The following is an 18361-nucleotide window of genomic DNA, read 5'->3' as shown; positions in this document are numbered from 1 at the left end:
TCGTGGCACTGTCCCATCGCGATGCTAGGGTAGCACATGACTTACTGGCTTGCCCTGGTTCCATCCAGTCCCACGTCGGGACCCTGCCCTTGGAGTGCTAGGAAGTGAGGGCAACTGAGGCTTAAGTTGAGAAGGCAGATGCCCAGGAGTGAATAATATTCTAAGCCAATCAATTCCTAAGTTACCGAGCATATTAATTAATTGTCTTCCTGTATCCATACAAAAGGACATTGCATTAAAGTAAACTGCTCAAAAGTCATAAGGAGAGGAGAAAGGCAATATTAACTTACAGTACAGCTTCAGTGTCTAAGCAGGATGAGACCTTACAAATTGGTTGGGGAAGAGAGCATAGAAGTGGTTACAGACAGACAAAGTAACGGGAGTGACTTGGGAGCACTGTGATGGGTGCAACCTGATAAACCTAAGCTCCATGTACTCCAACAGGTAGGGAGACATTTTCACACCATAGGAGACCCGAGAAATTCAGAGCAGCATCTAGAAGCTGGACGCCATGTGCACGTTTGCTGGGGGGACTTGGGGGTTCCCTATTCCCTCACCTGCTTCATACAGCCGGGTACGCAGGGCACGAGCTCTGTGTCAGGTTGGTCAGCGGGTGGGTGGGCACTGAGGATGATCACCTCCTCGGGATCCAGGGTAGGGCACGTCGCAGGGTCCTGGGTGTTTCTGGGGGGCTGGAGCACAGAGCCGTTAGCTGGGGCGCCGGGAGCTCACGGGACAGATCTTCCAGAGTCGTTTGTGGGAATAGAGCCTCGGGGACCCCCAGACATGTCCTGACCTCTGGGACCATGTTGGGATCTAACTGTGCGCATGGGCATCTGGGAAGTGGGGTGAGCCAGACCCAGGGACTGGCGTGTTCCCAGGAGGGGTGCAGAGGCCCCCTGGGGAATCCTAGCCCAGTCTTTGGTTCCCGAGCAGGCCCTGAGCACACTCACCTGCGTGTGGGTTTCCCCGGTCCAGAAAATGCCTCCAGAGACACAAGCGCAGAGGGCGTCCACTCAGTCCCTATCCTGAATCCAGCGCCAGGTTCACTATGGCTAGGTTGGCTAAGAGGACCAGGAAGAAGGATAAAGGGAACGGGATGTCCAGGCCACCTGCCCCGCCCACCTCCCAACTGAGGGCACCCGACACCCCACCTCTGGCCAGCTGACCTCAGACAGGGGGTCCGGCACTCGCAGTCCCGTACCCTGCCCAGCCCTGTTCCCACCCTGTTCCCAGGCTCCCATCTCAGGCTCCTGAGGCCCATGGGACACACGGACTCAGACAGACTCATACACACACACACACACACACACACACACACACACACACATTCACATCTTCTCACATACACACACTCACATACTGTTCCCTACCGCGGGACCATCTCTCCAGCCCCTGATCTTTACTTCAGGGTAGGTCTAACCAGGACTTACCTTGATTTGTTTGCTTTTATTATAATTATTTTTATATGAATTTTCCTCTGAGACACCGAGGAGGTTTACAATACTGTTCGCAATGGGGCTCCACACACACCAAGTCCCAACCCCCCCTCCCACCCCTCCACCCAGCACAGCCGTGTTGAACGACTGACCAGCAGCCTTGGCCACGGCTGTGGCCTCACAGTAGCAAGTAAGAAGACTACCTTTGTGAAAAAAGGTAGGCATGCTCCCATGACTGAAAATCCAGCACCAGGTTCACTATGGCTAGGTTGGCTAAGAGCACCAGGATGAAGGACAAAGGGAACGGGATGTGCAGGTACAGATGAGAGCCCCAGCCTCCGCTTTCTGAGCCTTCTGCAGGGGACAAACCAGAGAATGAGGCGTCAGGGTCAGCAAACCAGGCTGCAGGGCAGCGGGTGGGAACTGTCCTTTCCAGAGAGGGCGCTGGGCATCTGGATGCGCACATGACACAGCCCGCACACCGCACAGAACCCAAGGGTGGGCTACGGGGGCGAGGAAGGACAGTGACGCCCCCTCAGAAGAGTGCTTGCTGAGAGGGAGTGCTCCCAAGGAACAAAGAGAGTGCTCCCCAGGGGACCGAGTGGGTGCTCCCAGGGGGCTGAGAGTGCTCACCCAGAGGGATGAGAGAGTGCTCGCCAGAGGAGAGGCCGAGACCCCCTGCTGGGTCCAAGGGTCCCCAAGCACCCGCAGGCACTCTGCAAAGGCCAGCTTGTGGCAGTGGAGGGTGCTGGCTGTCAGGGGACCCGGTGGTGCGGGGAGGCGCCGGGGGGGGGGGGGGGGGGTTGCTCAGCCCTGAGCCTGTGTCCTGTGCTGATACCGACATTTGTGGTCGTTTGTCCCAGGTTTGTGTCTACACTTTCACCAGACCCAGAGGGGTGGGCATCACTCTGGCCCCCACATGGTGGGCGGGAGCAGAGCTGGGAGCAGTGTGGCCCACCTGTGGGAGTTGTGTTGGTGTTTCTGGTTTGTTCCGGAGAATCCGTCAGGGCGGCATCCCAGGTGGGGCCCGTCCTGCCTGAGATCCTGGTGACGGCATCACTGCCCGCGGCTCCAACCTCTGGGGTTAAGAGTAGACGGGCAGAGGTGAGTTCACGTGGCCCACTGGGGCTGACCCTTAAGACCCGCTGACACGATGCAGACAGGACTTACCGGTCCCTGAGCCGCCGTCTCCAGCACAGACTGTGTCACTTATGTTGGTGCAGGGGCGTATTTCGGTATTACTTCCACAGCTAGGAGCAAGGGGAAAGAAGCTCCGGTTACTGTCCCTCTCGACGCCCAACCGGGCCCACAGCACCCTCCTTGCCACGCAGGTCCAGGACAAAGGGACCAGCCCGGCTCCCAGGGTGATGGGGCACCCACTGGGCCAGGGAAAGGCCTGGAAATCTGATACACTAGGAGGGCTGTGATCTGGACGGGCACAGACACATGCAGGAGGAGGTGGCCCCAGAAAAGGCAATTGGAAGCAAGTCCAGAGAAGGAAGCGCCCTGATCAAGCCAGACCTGAAGGCAGCACGTGCTCTGGCCTGGGTGATTGCGCAAGACCCTCCAAGAGACTTGTAAGCGGGAGCTGTAGGATAACATTGCTTTGCCCTTCTTCCACAAGAAGCTTAGGTTTATCTGGTTACACCCATTAATCTGGTTACACCCATCACAGTGCTCCAGAGGCACTTCCACTTCCATTGTGTTTACATGTAAACAGTCTTCCCTATGCTCTCCTTCCCACCCAATTAATCAGCTTTCCCCTCAATCAGACTTAGTTAATTTGTAAGATCAGTTTCCCAGAAATCTATGATTTTATATGTATGAGTGTGCGAGGAACGCCAAGAGAGAGATAGCCACAAAAAATCGCCTATTTTCGAAAACTCTTGAGCTAATTCGCCAGTATGGTTTGGCGCATGCCTCAGGCAACCGCAAGCTAACGTCCGAGCTCGCAAAGCAGTGCAGAGATGCAATCAAGGAAGACCTCAAAGAGAGAAGAGCAGAAGTACTGATAGATGCGGCAGAAGCCGGGAAAAGTATTCGTAACGCCCGCCTGTCCTTCGCCAACTATAAGACCAAGATGACTGCCCTCCGACGTCCTGATGGATCCATCACATCCTCCAGAACGGCAATGGAGAAGATTATCCATGACTTCTACTCAAATCTCTTCGATAGCCATGTCCACTTGCCGACATACCAAATTCCACAGGATGGATATGTCGTTCCCAACCTTCTCCCTTCCGAAATCCGACATGCCATTTCGTCGGTAAAGAAACAAACAGCACCCGGCCCGGACAAGGTCAGACCTGAACACCTGAAGAACCTGCCGTCAGTACTCATCAATACACTGGCTCGGCTCTTCACTCGCTACCTGTCTGAATGCAAGGTTCCGTCCCAATGGAAAACCAGCAGGACCGTACTACTGTTCAAGAAGGGAGACATCCATGACATTGGCAACTATCGCCCGATCTGCCTATTGTCTGTCATCTACAAGTTGTTCACTCGAGTCATCCTAAATAGGATTGGCAGAACACTAGATGAAGGACAACCATGCGAGCAAGCCGGGTTCCGAAAAGGATTCAGCACCATCGACCATTTTCATTTTTCATTTCATCATCCTGTTAATCATCGATTGCCTCGAGCAGGCCCCAGTAACGTCTCTTTCATCCTAGCCCTGAGATTATATTCACGGCTCTTTAGGAGAATGAGACCCATCATTGTTACTGGTATTTGGCATATTTGGTAGGCCACGGGGAGTTTGCCAGACTCTGCCCTGTGGGCAGGCTACATTCGACAGCCTGCAAGTTTGTCCAAAGTAGGAATGAGATAATAAGATGTCATAAAAAAAAGTTTTGATAAGATGTCGCATTCGCGGCCGCGCGGTTCCGGGATCTGGATTTTATAGTCTCTGAGTCTTGGCCGCTGTCTCCAATCCAAGTAGGCTTGGAGGTCTCGGCCCCGGAACCCGCGTGGCTTTGTCCCTCTGCCAGTACCTTCATGTGTGCGGAGAGTGGTCTCAGCATGGTGGTGGCTGGTCCTGGAGGTCTTCGGCTGCCGGAGCCCCGGTCGGGGCGGGGAGGAAAGCTCAACCCGCTCCCCTCCAAGGGGTCCCGGCGAGGGACAGCCAGGCGTGGGGGCAAAAGACTGCCCCCCATCGACCATATCCACACAATAACAAAGCTCATTGAGGTTTCTCAGGAGTTCAAGATGCCGCTCTGTTTAACGTTCATTGATTTAAAGAAGGACTTTGATTCTGGTGAGACGGAAGCGGTCATTGAAGCCCTAGCCAATCAGGGCATTCAAGCCCAATACATCAAGATCCCCCGTGAGCTGTATTGCGGATTCACTACCAGGATCTCACCATTCTACAAAGAAGTGATCGTTGATGTCAAGAGAGGGGTGCGGCAGGGTGATACCATTTCACCGAAACTCTTCAGTGCCACCCTCAAGAACATCATGCGACGACTGGAATGGGAAGGAATGGGAGTGAAGAGAGATGGTCGGCAACTACACCCCCTCCGCTTTGCTGATGACATTGTTTTAATAACACCAAACATCAGCCAAGCGGCACAAATGCTGGTCGACTTTGACCGTGAGTGTGGAAAGGTAGGACTACAGCTGAATCTTACGAAGACAATGTTTATGAGAAACAGCCTTGTTCCTGACGCCCCATTCGCTCTCAATGGAACGACCATCTCCGAATGCAACAGCTATGTGTACCTAGGTCGAGAGGTCAACATGACAAATGACCTGGCACCCGAGCTGCGCAGGAGGAAGAGAGCGGCTTGGAACGCCTTCAAGAACGTTGAAGAAATAGCTAAGAGGACGCAGAACCTCTGGCTCCGGGCACATCTCTTTGATTCCACTGTTCTTCCTGCATTAACATATGCCTCAGAGACCTGGGCCCTACGCAAACAAGATGAGAATGCCATTCAGGTCTCCCAAAGAAGAATAGAAAGAGCTATGCTTGGAATATCACGTTTCACTCAAATGAGAGAGAGAATCCGGAGTTCTGACATCCGTCGACGATCAAGAATCAGGGACACTGTCTCATTTGCCAAGGTGTCGAAAATCAGACGGGCTGGTCACGTAACGAGATTTAAAGACGACCGCTGGACTAGAGCTGTTACCGACTGGATTCCACGGGATGTCAAAAGACCGCGTGGCCGCCCACCTACCAGATGGTCAGACTTCTTCGTCAAGATCATGAACGATCGGTTTGAGGCCCTCATGTTCCCGGAGTGAACAGATGCCATTGGGCTACACTAGCACGCGACAGGGACAAATGGAGACGTTACTGGCGCCCACTCGAGCAAATCGACGACTAACGGGGAGTTAAGTGATTAAGTTAAGTGAGTGAAATATTGCCTTTCTCCTCTCCTTACGCCTTATGAACATTTTACCTTAAAGTAATATCCTTTTTGTATAGATACAGGAAGACCATTAACATCATGCATTGTAATTTAGAATTTGATTGGCTTTGAATATTATTCACTCCCGAGCATCTGCTTTCCGACTTAAGCCTCAGTTGCCCTTAGTTCCTAACACCCCAAAAGCAGGGTCCCGACGAGGGACTGAATGGACCCAGGGCAAGCGGTGAGCTACCCTGGCAACGAAATGGGCCAGGCCAAAGTGCCATGATTCTTAACTATAAGTTTGATCATAGACAAATGCTGTCATGATCCAAAAGTAACGACGAGACTAGGATCCTGCTAGGGGTGGGAAAGACTATCTGGCTGAGCATTGTAGTCTGAGATCGAGATGGCCCTAGGGGAGCCATTCTATAAGTTTAAGATATTTCTTACTGTATCCATATAAAATGGTTTATATTATATGCTTATATGCTTACATGCATTCGCGGCCGCGCGACATCTTATCAGAATATCTCATTCCTACTTTGGACAAACTTGCAGGCTATCGAATGTAGCCTGCCCACAGGGCAGAGTCTGGCAAACTCCCCGTGGCGTACCAAATATGCCAAATACCAGTAACAATGATGGGTCTCATTCTCCTCAAGAGCCTTGAATATAATCTCAGGGCTAGGATGAAAGAGACGTTACTGGGGCCTGCTCGAGGCAATCGACGATTAACAGGATGATGAAATGAAATGAAATGAAATGCTTGTCGGACAAGGAGAGGAGAGACACACCCTTGGGATTCCGCTCTAGGGCGGGTCCTCCTGCTGAGAAAGGATCTGTCCTAGGAGAGGCCTTCCCCGAGGCTAAGATTTCTACCCCTGTTGATCTCTAGACTATAAAAACCAGCTACCGGAACCTTATTATGACGTAATCTTATTATGACATCTCATTATCTCACTCCTACTTTGGACAAACTGGCAGGCTACCGAATGTAGCCTGCCCACACGGCAGAGTCTGGCAAACTCCCTGTGGCGTACCCAATATGCCAAATACCAGTAACAATGATGGGTCTCATTCTCCTAAAGAGCCTTGAATATAATCTCAGGGCTAGGATGAAAGAGACGTTACTGGGGCCTGCTCGAGGCAATTGACGAATAACAGGATGATTTGTGATTTTTGTGATTTGTGATTGATCTCTACCCCTATTGATTGTGACCGCACCTATGTGTAATTGTTCCCCCAATTCCACATGGAGAGAGGATTTAACTAGACTGTAGGAGTGGGCTGGATGTTCAGAGAGGATCAGAAGGAAGAGGAGGATGAAGGGGGATGGAGAAGGAGAGTGAAGTAGCATGGAGAGAGAGAGACGGGAGCAGAGACAGAAGCAGAGACAGACAAGAGAGACTGGTGTAGATGGAGAGAGGAATGAAATAAACTGTGACTAATACCTACCAGCCTGGCCCTCGTTTCCTTCCTCCACCTGATCATCGCCATCAACCTCCCCGGGGCAGGAGAAGGGTGAGACTACCGAACGCAGGCGGCGGGAGAGATAGAGCCACCGCCGCTGTGTGCCGTGCCCCCTACTTGTGTGAGTTTACACAGGAGCTATTTGGTTTTTATGTTTGCTTGTTTTGGGGTCATACCTGGTGATGCACAGTGGTTATTCCTGGCTTTGCACTCAGGAATTACTCCCGGCGGTGCTAGGGGGATCATATGGGGTGCTGAGGATTGAACCCGGGTGGACGGCGTGCAAGGCAAATGCCCTCCCCGCTGTGCTATCGCCCCAGCCCGCAGGAGCTATCTGTAACTGGCTGTAAACGCCTCCCCGCAAATGAACCCCCATATCCGCTCCGACCTAGAACCTCAGGAGGATCCTTATTGGACCTACGTCTGCAGACGTAACAAGGCTCAGATGTCCGGCAGACCCAGGGCGGGGCCGCATGACCAGGGTCCCGATAGAGGGAGATTCGTACACAGATGGCAGCAAGCAGAGACGGAAGAGCCCAGGATGGGCGCGAGACGGCGTGGAGATGGAGCAGAGCCCGAAGAGAAGCGTTGGAAGGCGGAGGCCGAGCCAGGAGTCTGTGAGGCGTCACCGCAGCTCTGAACCCGCCAGGGAGAGCGCGGACGGACACACAGACGCCCCATCCACCGAGCTGTGAGACGGGGTCTCTGAGGTTCCCAGTGCAGAGCCTGGGCCAGGACCGGATGCCTCAGTCCCCAGCCCACCCGCCAGAGAGGCCGCCGCTCCTCCTTCCTCCCCCGGGGCCTCTGCTCAGCCACGGCTCTGTGTGTGGAGAGACTCACGGACACATGCGAACGTATGCAATGAGCACGCCAGCACACATGTGTGCACGCACACTGAGACACTTGTACCCAAGAGTGCATGAGTGGGCTGCGTGAGCCAGCTGACGTGTGGATGCATGTGTGCATGTGTGTGCCTGTGTGGGTTTGTGCATGTGTGTGCTGCAATTGTGTGCACATATGTGCGTGTATGCACAGTGTGTGTGTGTGTGTATGTGCACCCACGAGTATGGGATGCAGGCAGGTGGGCGAGGGGAGCCTGGGGTGCCTCCAGCCCCCCACAGCACAGTGCGCACAGAATCGGGTGAGCAGAGGAACACCCCAAGGCGCCATCTGGGCACAGGGGGCCCCTCAGGGGGCCCACAGCCTGGGCGGGTGGGGGGCGCCGCACCAGTCCCTGCGGGTACCTTCTGCACGGGTGACACATCTCCGGGAAGTTCTGGTCTTTGAAGTGTTTCTTCAGGCACACGACCTCCCCTGTAAGAGAGGGAGTGGGGGACGGTCAGCGGGGGGAGGGCAGGCGGTAGTAGGTGACCCTGCTGTCAGGAGGCAGACCCCGCCGGAACCTGCATCCTGGGGCGGGGAGATGCCCTGGGTCCATGTCTCTGCCCTGGTCTACACACAGCCGATCCCGAGTCCCGCAGCCAGTGCAGCCCACCGCCAGGAGGGACCCCTGAGCACAGAGCGGGAGGAATTCCTGAGCACTCCCAAAAAAGGGCTGTAAGGGGGCACGAAACATCGCAGGCCGCACCCGCCTGACAGCAGCCCCCAGCCCCAGGCCAGCTCTGTCACACTCAGACACACAGGGGAGTGAGGGCGGCCTGGGGGAAACGCTCACTCACACTGCACACATTTTATCTTTAATAAATATTACTTTTTGGGCTACACCCAGGGCTGTACTCAGGGCTGACTCCCGACTCTGTGCTCAGGATTGACTACCGGCTCTGTGCTCAGGACTCCAGGCTCTGTGCTCAGGGTTCACTCCCAGTTATGTGCTCAGGGCTGACTCCTGGCGCTGTGCTCAGGGCTGATTCCTGGCAGGGATTCAATGACTGTACATGGTCGGGGGCATGTAGGACAGAAGCCCACTCACTGACTATCTCTCTAGCCCCTTTATCTCTGCCGAGTGAGTGGCTTCCCACTGTCCCCTCCAAAGGCCACACAGCGCCTGCGTGTTGATCCTCACGTAACTGAGCGCCCCCAGCCAGCTCTGGCCCTGGCCAGTCCACATCTCAAGTGTCTGGTTGAAGTCTCCAAGTCTGACACAGTGACTTGTATTTGCTTGGCTGTTTTAGAGGCCACACCCAGCGGTGCTCAGGGAGGACTCTTGGTGGGCTCGGGGCGGGGGGGACCCTTGGGGTACTAGGGATCTGCGGGGCAGCCATGCTCAGGGGCCGCTCTTCCCGCTGAGCTGTGGCTCCCACCCCTTTGGATCCAGTCCTGGAGATGCAGGAGGAAGTGAGCGTGGGCAGCCCCAGCCCGCCCCTCCCCTCCAGCCTCTCCCCCCATCAGGCCCTGACAAGCCTCCTGGAGAACACTCTGGCATTTCTCCTCGCATCGGGGGTTTTCCAGGGGCGCGCCCGGCTTTGCTCAGGGCTGACCCCTGGCTCTGCACTTGGGCCTCAGTCCCGGCGGTGTCAAGGGGCCAAGCGGGATGCTGGGGCTTGAACTGGGTCAGCCACGTGCAGGCACCTCCACGCTGTTGGCTCACCTCATTGGATGTGTGGTTTGCCAGATTTCTCCCCATCTCCATTTTGGTTTGACAGTTTCCAATGTCAAGGGCACCGTTTAGAGCACAGAGGCAGGGCGGAGAGATGCCGGGTCCCCGTCGTGGACACGCGCCAGCTCCCCCCTGTCCACGGCTGCCTCCTTGCTCTCCGGCAGCCCACGTGCCTCTCACCGCCCGAGGGGCTGCGCGCAGGGGGCAGGGACACGTAAAGACATGGGTGGGCCAGGTACAGGGGAGGAACATGCAAAAATACATGTGGGTCATGTACAGGGGAGGAACACGCAAAGACATGTGTGAGCCCTGTGCAGGGAAGGAACATGCAAAGACACATGTGAGCCATTTGCAGGGATAGTGATGCGCAGAGATACGAGTGGGTCATGTGCATGGGCAGGGATACACAGAGACATGTGTGCACTGTGTGCAGGTCAGGTGAGCGCTGGTGTGCATACATGTGCAGGCATGTAGAGGGCCAGCAGGGCATGGGGCTCGGAGGCCTGGGCTGTGTGTGCATGTGTGATAGTATCCAGGCGTGTTCACACAGACTGGGCATGTGATTTCTGTGTTTGTGGGTGGGTGTGCATGTGTGAGCGTGGACAGGCATGTTCACGCAGATCAGTTGTGTGTGTTCTCGTACTCACCGTATCTGAATTGCTTGCAGCAGTTGTTGCTGGAGTTGCCGGCACTAGGGAGCCCAGGGGCCTGCTAGGGCGAGAGGGGGACGGGCTTAGGGCAGGGTGGGCACGGCCCCAGGGACCTCCCCAGGGGACCCAGCCCACCCAGGCCCGCCACTGACCACCACCACGAGCATGGCCAGCACGGCCCCGAGCATCCCACAAATGAATGTGAGGAAAGGCGCCAGTGTCTGGGGCCTGGGCACACACATTCACACGCGTGTGCTCCTCTGTGCCTGGCTCCTGTTCTTCCTGCCCTTCCTGTTTCTGAGGCGCCGGGAGACAGCGCAGCCCGTGGGTCTCCGTCAGCCCCAGGACCCAGTGGCTGGAGCAGCCTTGGGGAGTTCTGGCCGGTCGGGAGCACCTGCTGCACTGAGCCTGACCTGGGAGTGGACGCCAACTGCAGGAGCCTGCCTGCGGCCCTCCTGGCCACAGCACAGGAGCCCACACGGCGGTGCTGGCTCGGGTCGACCACAGCCGCGCCAACAGGCCGACGGCCGTAGGGTCACAGCTCAGCCACTGTGGCCGCGACCTCCTCCGAGCGAACAAGAGCGCGTGGGGGCTCAGCCCCCTCCTCCTGCCGGGTCCGGCCCCCCCTGCTGCCGCCCTTCACTTGCTCCACAACACAACTTGTTCTGCCTTGTGCCAAGCCTGGCACTACACAGCGCTCTTTCTCCTGGCGCTCCGCTCAGCGGTCACTCTCGGCCCAATCAGGGACCAGGTGGGGCGCCAGGGGCCAAAGGCGAGAGCCGCCCCAACGGAGCTGTCGCTCAGGCCTGAGGGCCACAACTCAGGAGTATGCCAGGGGGGACCGGGGGCTGGCATCTGTGGAGTCCCTGGGATCAGTCCCTGAACGCGCGCACACACACGCACACACGCACACACGCGCACACACATACACAAGTACACACACATACGGACACGTACACATGCACACCCCATTCCGCCGGCCGGTTCCCAATGGGTGCCTGATTGCTCGCGCTGGGCCGGCTCCTTGTCTTCTTTCCTTCGGGGTTTGCTTGCCTCCCGCCTCCGCCCTTAGATTCTTGCCCCCTTCCCTAGAAAAGTGAATTGACTCGATGTCTAGGGTGTTTCACTAAACTTGGGGATCACTTGATTGTTGGAGTACAAGGAGCTCAGGTTTATCAGGTTGCACCCATCACAGTGCTCCCGAGTCATTCCCATTACTTTGTTTGTCTGTAACCACTTCGATGCTCTCTTCCCCAACCAATTTGTCAGGTCTCTTCCTTCTAGGACACTGAACTTGTACTGTAAGTTAATATTGCCTTTCTCCTCTCCCCATGTCTTTTGAATAGTTTAATGCAATGTCCTTTTTGTATAGACACAGGAAGACAATTAATATTATGCTTTGTAACTTAGGAGTTGATGGGCTTTGAATATTATTCACTCCTGGGCATCTGCTTTCTCAACTTAAGCCTCAGTTGCTGCTGTCACTTCCTAGCACCCCATGGGCAGGGTCCCGACGTGGGACTGGATGGAACCAGGGCAGGCCGGTAAGTTATGTGCTACCCTGGCATCGCGATGGGCCAGGCCAAGGTGCCACGATACTGAACTATAAGAGTTTGATCATAGACAAATGCTGTCATGATCCAAGCGTAACGACGAGACTAGGACCCTGCTGCTAGGAATAGGAAAGGTACCTGGCCTGAGCACTGCAGTCTGAGATCGAGATGGCCCTAGGAGAGCAATTCTATAAGCTTGAAGTATTTCTTCCTGTGTCCATACGAAATGATTTATATCATGTATGCTTATATGTTGGTCGGACAAGGAGAGGCGAAACACATCCAGGGAAATCTGTTCTAGTGTGAGTTGATCTGCTAGATGAGAATCTGCCCTAGAAGCAGTTTTCCTGTGTGTCCTGACTAGCTGGGATGAGACTGAACTTTCTCCCCTTCAAACTGCCTTCAGTAAGTGATTTCAGTATATTGAGGCAGTTTCCTTTATCTCACAGGAACCTAGCTGGTCTTAGGTATATGCAGATCCCAGGTGCTAAGCCAGGCCTGGTCTTTGGGATGTAGATGCCTGGCTCCAGGCAGGCTGATCTTGGAGATGTGGATTCCAAGCTCTAGCAGACTGGTCTTTGATGTGCTAACCCAAGTGCTTGTAGCTTGTAAAAGGATTACTGGCCTGTGGATGTAAAGAAACAATGTATGTTTTGCCTCAATGTTCTTTCTGTAACTCCCCTTGATGACATCACTATATTGCGCCCTTTAGAGGTACCATGATCTATATAAGGGAGATTTCAGGGCTCTCTGGGGACACGTGCATCAGAGAACCTGGGAAGATGGGGCTGAGGACAGAAGCGGAGAGACAAAGGCGCACGTGCTTGAGAGATCCTGGGGCCTCCATGACATACATCTCTTCCATGTAATAAACTGCTGCTAAGACCAACCAGCCTGGCTCGCGTTTCCTTCCTTCGCCTGACCATCGCCATGACCTCGACCTCCGTGGAGTGGGGAAACGGCCTGAGACTCCCGAACAAGGTCGGCACAAGGGCGGCGGGATAGGCCCTTGCCCGCCCTTCTTTGTGTGTTTACACCCTTGATCACTTGACATCCTGTTCCTCATCGATTTGCTCGAGCAGGCACCAGTAAGGTCTCCATTCGTCCCTGTCGCTGCTAGTGTGGCCCAATGGTGCCTGCTTGTTCTAGGAATGCAAAGACTCTCAAACTGATCATTCAGGGACTTGACGAAGAAGTCTGACCATCTCGTAGGGAAAATGAAAATGAACTTCGGGAAAATGAAGCAAAAAAAAAAAGTACCAAAATAGGGGCTGGAGCAATAGCACAGAGGGTAGGGCGTTTGCCCTGCACGCAGCCAACATGGCCGACACAAGTTCGATTCCCAGCATCCCATATGGTCCCCCGAGCACCGCCAGGAGTAACCCCTGAGCATCGCCGGGTGTGACCAAAAAAGCAAAAGCAAAAAAAAAAAAAGTACCAAAATAATCTAAACAAGAAAATCGAGTTGTGCGCATGCTTGAATATTGACCTGGATCCACCAGTTAGTTCTCTGGGCCAGGGAGAAGGATTAGGCCACAGGTGTCACCCTGCACACACGAGGACAGAGACCCACGCCAGGTCCATCTGAGTCCAGCCCAGATCCATCAAGATCCACTTGGGATCCAGCCCAACAGATTCCAGATCCTCTGTGAAACCGACTCTGGACCCATCCTGGATCCGTCTGAGCAGAGTGTGGCCCCAGCAACCCCAGGCCGTGTCCTGCTGGGAGGGTCCTGGGGCCCCCCAGCCTGATGGTCATTTCCGGGCTGCAGGTCACACAGGGGTTAAGGCAGCCGCTTTGCCTGTGGCCGTGCCTGGTTTGACCATGTGTGGCTCCCGGGCCGGGTCACTCCCCACATGTCCAAGTATCCACCCCGTCTAGGTGGTGGGGGCCGTGTCGCCACTCCTTCCTCCTCCCCCAGTCAGTGCCTGGGTTGGGGTCCCCTCAGTCCATGCCCCCATCAGCGCGGCTTCTTCCGGCAGTCAGGGGCACTCTGGTGCTGAGGGGGCGGCAGGGTCCCTGCAGGGAGTGGGCACCGGACTTGGTGCCAGGCACTTGGGGACAGCAGCTTTCCCTCCAGGCCATCTATGTTCCTGCGTGCTGGACTTCAGCCCCAGAAACGCAAATAAGGAAATCAACTAAACTGAAAAGCATCTCTGCAAGAGCAGCTCGGGCTTTTTGTCTGGGGCCCACCCCTGGCTCTGCTCTCAGGGTCACGCAGACAGGAGCAGCATCCTTGCAGGACAGGGAGAGAACCCGGGTCAGCCCGGGCGAGGCCAGCACCGTCCCCTGCTGGCTCTCCCGCCCCCGACTCCTAACGCATCACAGACACCCACTGGGGACCAGGACCAGACGCCACCGCCGGGGGGAAGGCTTGACTGGACGGGGACAGTAGGAAAATGTAAAAAAAGCACATGACTTGGGGCTGGAGCGATAGCACAGCGGGCAGGGCGTTTACCTTGCATGTCGCCAACACGGCAGACACAGGTTCATTCCAGCATCCCATATGGTCCCCCAGCATCGCCAGGAGCGGTTCCTGAGCGCCGACTCCCGCGCGCGCCGCCCCCGCAGCCAGACCTGGCGCGGAGCGGCGCCTGGAGCCCGCACTCACCGCCAAGGCGCAGACGCCCCCAGCCCCGTACCCACCGTCGCTATGAACAGCAGCAGCAGCGGCGGCAGCAGCCACAGCCGGCCGAGAAGCCCGAGAAGCCGAGGCATGGCCCGACCTGGGACGAAAGCGCGAGGGGAGGCATCGCGGAGCAGAATCCGTCCGCGAGCGCCGGCGGTATTTATAGTTCCGGTACCGATGGCCACGCCCCCGCGCCCCGGCCTCCAATAGCATCAGGCCACGCCCCTGGCCCCGCTAGGCCACGCCCCGTGAGCGTGAGATCTCGGCCGAGCCCGCTAGGCCACGCCCCGACCGCGCGGCCCCACCCGGGCAGCACCAGGCCAAGCTCCCCCTAGGCCCAGCTCAGGGTGTTGCCGCCACCCACCACCCAAGCGTTCTTGCCCTGCAACGTTCTTGCCCTGCAACACTCCTGCAGCTACATCAGAGTAGTGACTTTCATCACTTTGTTTTGGGGGCACACTCAGTGGGGTGGTACGCAGGGACCCTTCTGTTGTGAGTCGTGGCACAGGCGTCGAGGTGGCAGGTCCCTTGTCCCTCCCCGCTGCCGAGGACCCCTGCGTCTCCTTCCCTTCCTGCTCTTCTCCCCGTGTGCGAGGTGCGACTGTCCCTTCCTCTGCCCTGCTGCCACTGGTTTTAGATGTATTGGAGGCCCTGGAGCTCAATCACTCGGATATGCCTGGGACCTGGCTATTTCCTGTTTTTTTTTTTTTTTTGCAAAGTCTCTAGAATGGGACCCCTCGACTGGGGCACTTGGGGGCTCCAGCTGTGAGGTCCCCCTCTGCGCGGCAGCATCTGAGAGCAGGTTGGAAGCTCAGATCTTCAGAACATCAAAAACTTTAGAAAAATGAGATTTACGAGAAAGGAAATCCACAGCCCAAAGGGACTCAACACTCGGGGGCCTCCACCCGCCAGGCGCGCCTGGCCTCCAGTCTCAGGTCTTCGGGTCTGCAGTGTCTGCAGAGCCCTGAGGCACAGGGCCCGCCCGGGGCCCTCTGTCAGATGGATTATTTCTCTCCTCTTGGCGGTGACAAAAGTGAGCGCACACAAGGCAGGTGCACATCCTCCCCCGCCCGGCCCCACACCCACCTGACTCCCCTGACTCTCAGGAAGGGACCCAGTCCGTGCCTTCCCGCCACACTACCTCTGACACAGCAAACAAAAAGAGGCCTCTTTTTTTTCCCCGTTTTAGTTTTTGGCCACAACCAGCAGAGACGGTCAGGGCTCACTCCTGGCTCTGCTTGTGGCTGGGGATTGAACGCAGCCAGGTGAGCCGCGTGCAAGGCAAGTGGCCACCCTTGTACTATGTCTCTGGCCTGCACTAGCTCTGAGGCAGTGGACATTCTGGGCCCTCTCGCAGACCCGGGCATGGCCTCCTCACCTTGAGGTGGGCTAGGGCATGCCTTGCCCTGTAGCCCTCTCACTGTGGGGCAGCTGATCCTGGGCTGCATGTTTGGCCCCTGGGTCCACCCTCGTGGGAGCAGCGGGCAGAGACCAGGCCAGGTCAGGGAAGGGGCCCAGACACTCGCCTCACGGAACAGCTTGGGGACAGCTGTCACCAGCACCCTAGGGACAGTGGGGTCTCCTGCAGGGTCTGCCCATGCACCAGGGTCGGAGAGCAGGGGTCACAGTGTGAAAACACGCCTGACCCCCACCCTGTGTCTGGGCTGAGGTTAGAGCCAGATTCCTCGGACAGAGGGAGAGGTGTGCTGGACTGGGGTGACGCGGTACTTGGGGCATTCGGGCCCCACCCGGGCCCCCGAGGCTAGCGCCCCTCAGTCCGTGCAGGGCAGGACTCGGGCAGGGGCTCCGAGGGCTGGGGGCCCAGGCCAGGGGCTTTCTCCCAACTGTACTGGCCCAGCTCACGTGCCCCATTGCCCAGAGTCTTGGTGTCTCACTCCCTCACTTCCTGCCTGCCAGTCATCTCCCAGGCCCCTCGGCCTGGAGGGCAGTGCCCTTGTGTGTACAGCAGTTGGACACTCTCTGCCCAGGCCTTCCACACTCCTCAGCCAGTGGTCATGGCTGGGGCGCACCCGTGGGTGAGTCTGCGTCCACGGCGCCAGCCTAGCCCCCGGCCAGTGCTCCTGAGGCTGGCGGGAGCCCAGGCCTTGGCAGCTGGACCTCCATTGGGGCAAGGCCATCCTTAGTCTCAGCGTTTTGTATCTCGGAAGGAACCTGGAGTTGAAAGGGGTCTGCAGGGGCTGGAGTGGTAGCACAGTGGATAGGACGTTTGTCTTGCAGGCGGCCGACCTAGGTTCGATCCCCAGCATTCCATATGGTCCCTTGGGCATCGCCAGGAGTGATTCCTGAGTGCATGAGCCAAGAGTAACCCCTGTGCATCGCCAGGTGTGACCCAAAAAGAAAAAAAGAAGCAGAAAGAAAGAAAGGGGTCTGCACACACGGCAATTTAAAGGGATTGAGCTGGAGTTTTGCTCTCAGTACTGTTCTTTTTTCTTTCTTTCTTTCTTTTAATGTAGGAGTACTGCTCTTTATTCAGACAATGATGAAGCTGATTGAATTGGGCATGAACTCAATTACTTTTTTTCTTAAGTCGAATCACTGTGAGACACAGTTACGAAGCTTTCATGTTTGAGATTCAGCCATACAATGATCAAACGCCCATCCCTCCATCAGGGCACATTCTCCACCACCAGTGTCCCCAGTATATCCCCCACCCCCATCCCAGTCCTCACCCTGCCTCCATGGCAGACAATTTCCCCAGTATTCTCCCTCTACTTTGGGGCATTATGTTTTGCTCGAATTTTTCCACCACCATTTAGGCCTGCCTGCCAGGGGCAGATGCTAGATCATTTATTTTCCTTTTTTTTTTTTCTTTTTGGGTCACATCCAGCAATGCTCATGTGTTACTCCTGGCTCTTCACTCAGGAAATACTCCTGGCGGTGCATGGAGGACCATATGGGATACTGGGAATCGAATCCAGGTCGGCCATGTGCAAGGCAAACACTCTACCCGCTGTGCTATCGCTCCAGCCCCAGGATCATTTATTTTTCCATTGCTTGTTTTACATATTCATGGCAGCCACGTGCTTCTGAAATTCTAAGATTGTACATGGTTGGGTTCCAGAGACAGCTCTAGAAGGAGCTATTCCATTTTGGGATCCAGTTGGGAATTGCTGACCCCGAGCATTTGGTGGTTGTGGGCATGGCATCCAGTATCAGGAGTGTGCTGGGAGCCAGGGTGACACTGCCCGGCTCTGCTGCCACCATGCTGCTTGGAGACTCAGTCCTGGAACCTGCATACTTGGGCCTGGCTTGTGGAAGTTCATGGCTGCCAGGGTTCCATCTGGAGAAGGCGGGGAGTCTGCACCTGCTCTGTCTGGGTGCCCTGGGCAAATCAGCTCGGTGTGGGGCCCAGAGAGATCTCCGGCGCTGTGGTGCCCTCCAGCACTCACTGCTATGTTCGCCAAGATGCCCAGGGGTCTCAGGCTACTTTACGGAACCTCTGCCGAGCCGCCTAGTGCCACCCTCACAAACACAAATGTGGGCCGGTCACCAAGGTCCAAGTCTGTTGCTGGGGTGGCTGAAGTGTGTGGAGTTGGGAGCAGCTGATGGTTATTTTTGAAATTACTTTCCTGGCCTTTGTTCTGTTGGAGCTTCTCTTGGAGGGGGCGGGGGTCCCGCCTCCCCAGGGGCTGCGCTGGGGTCGGGTGCAGATCTGATCCAACCTAATTCCTGTGCCACCGGTGGGC

The 18361-nt window shown here is 56.1% G+C and overlaps 1 protein-coding gene across 1 annotated transcript; it reads right to left on the bottom strand.

Annotated features, from left to right (window-relative positions):
* Positions 1-596: 596 nt before the first annotated feature.
* On the bottom strand, positions 597-17938 carry LOC130039717 (uncharacterized). The gene is made up of 9 exons (XM_056131592.1): positions 17914-17938; positions 14672-14751; positions 10469-10532; positions 8509-8578; positions 2610-2689; positions 2398-2517; positions 1643-1793; positions 954-1064; positions 597-692 (listed from the first exon to the last, which is right to left on the bottom strand). Exons 1-9 carry the CDS (start codon positions 17936-17938, stop codon positions 635-637), a joined length of 759 nt encoding a protein of 252 aa, XP_055987567.1. The 3' UTR covers positions 597-634.
* Positions 17939-18361: the final 423 nt, after the last annotated feature.

The sequence above is a fragment of the Sorex fumeus genome, unplaced genomic scaffold (assembly GCF_029834395.1).
Source record: "Sorex fumeus unplaced genomic scaffold, SorFum_2.1 ptg000093l, whole genome shotgun sequence".
Lineage (NCBI taxonomy): Eukaryota > Metazoa > Chordata > Mammalia > Eulipotyphla > Soricidae > Sorex > Sorex fumeus.
The sequence above is the reverse complement of the archived record's forward strand: the minus strand, read 5'-3'. Positions and strand labels throughout refer to the sequence as shown.

What these genes read in the sequence shown, in the direction of transcription:
- LOC130039717 (XM_056131592.1), bottom strand. Translation starts at nt 17,938, where the DNA reads ATGAACTTCCACAAGCCAGGCCCAA. An exon ending in CTGCAAGCAATTCAGATACG is followed by an intron (nt 8,579 to 10,468) that starts GTGAGTACGAGA and finishes CCTCTCTTACAG; the next exon opens with GGGAGGTCGTGTGCCTGAAG. An exon ending in ATGTGTCACCCGTGCAGAAG is followed by an intron (nt 2,690 to 8,508) that starts GTACCCGCAGGG and finishes CCTTGCTCCTAG; the next exon opens with CTGTGGAAGTAATACCGAAA.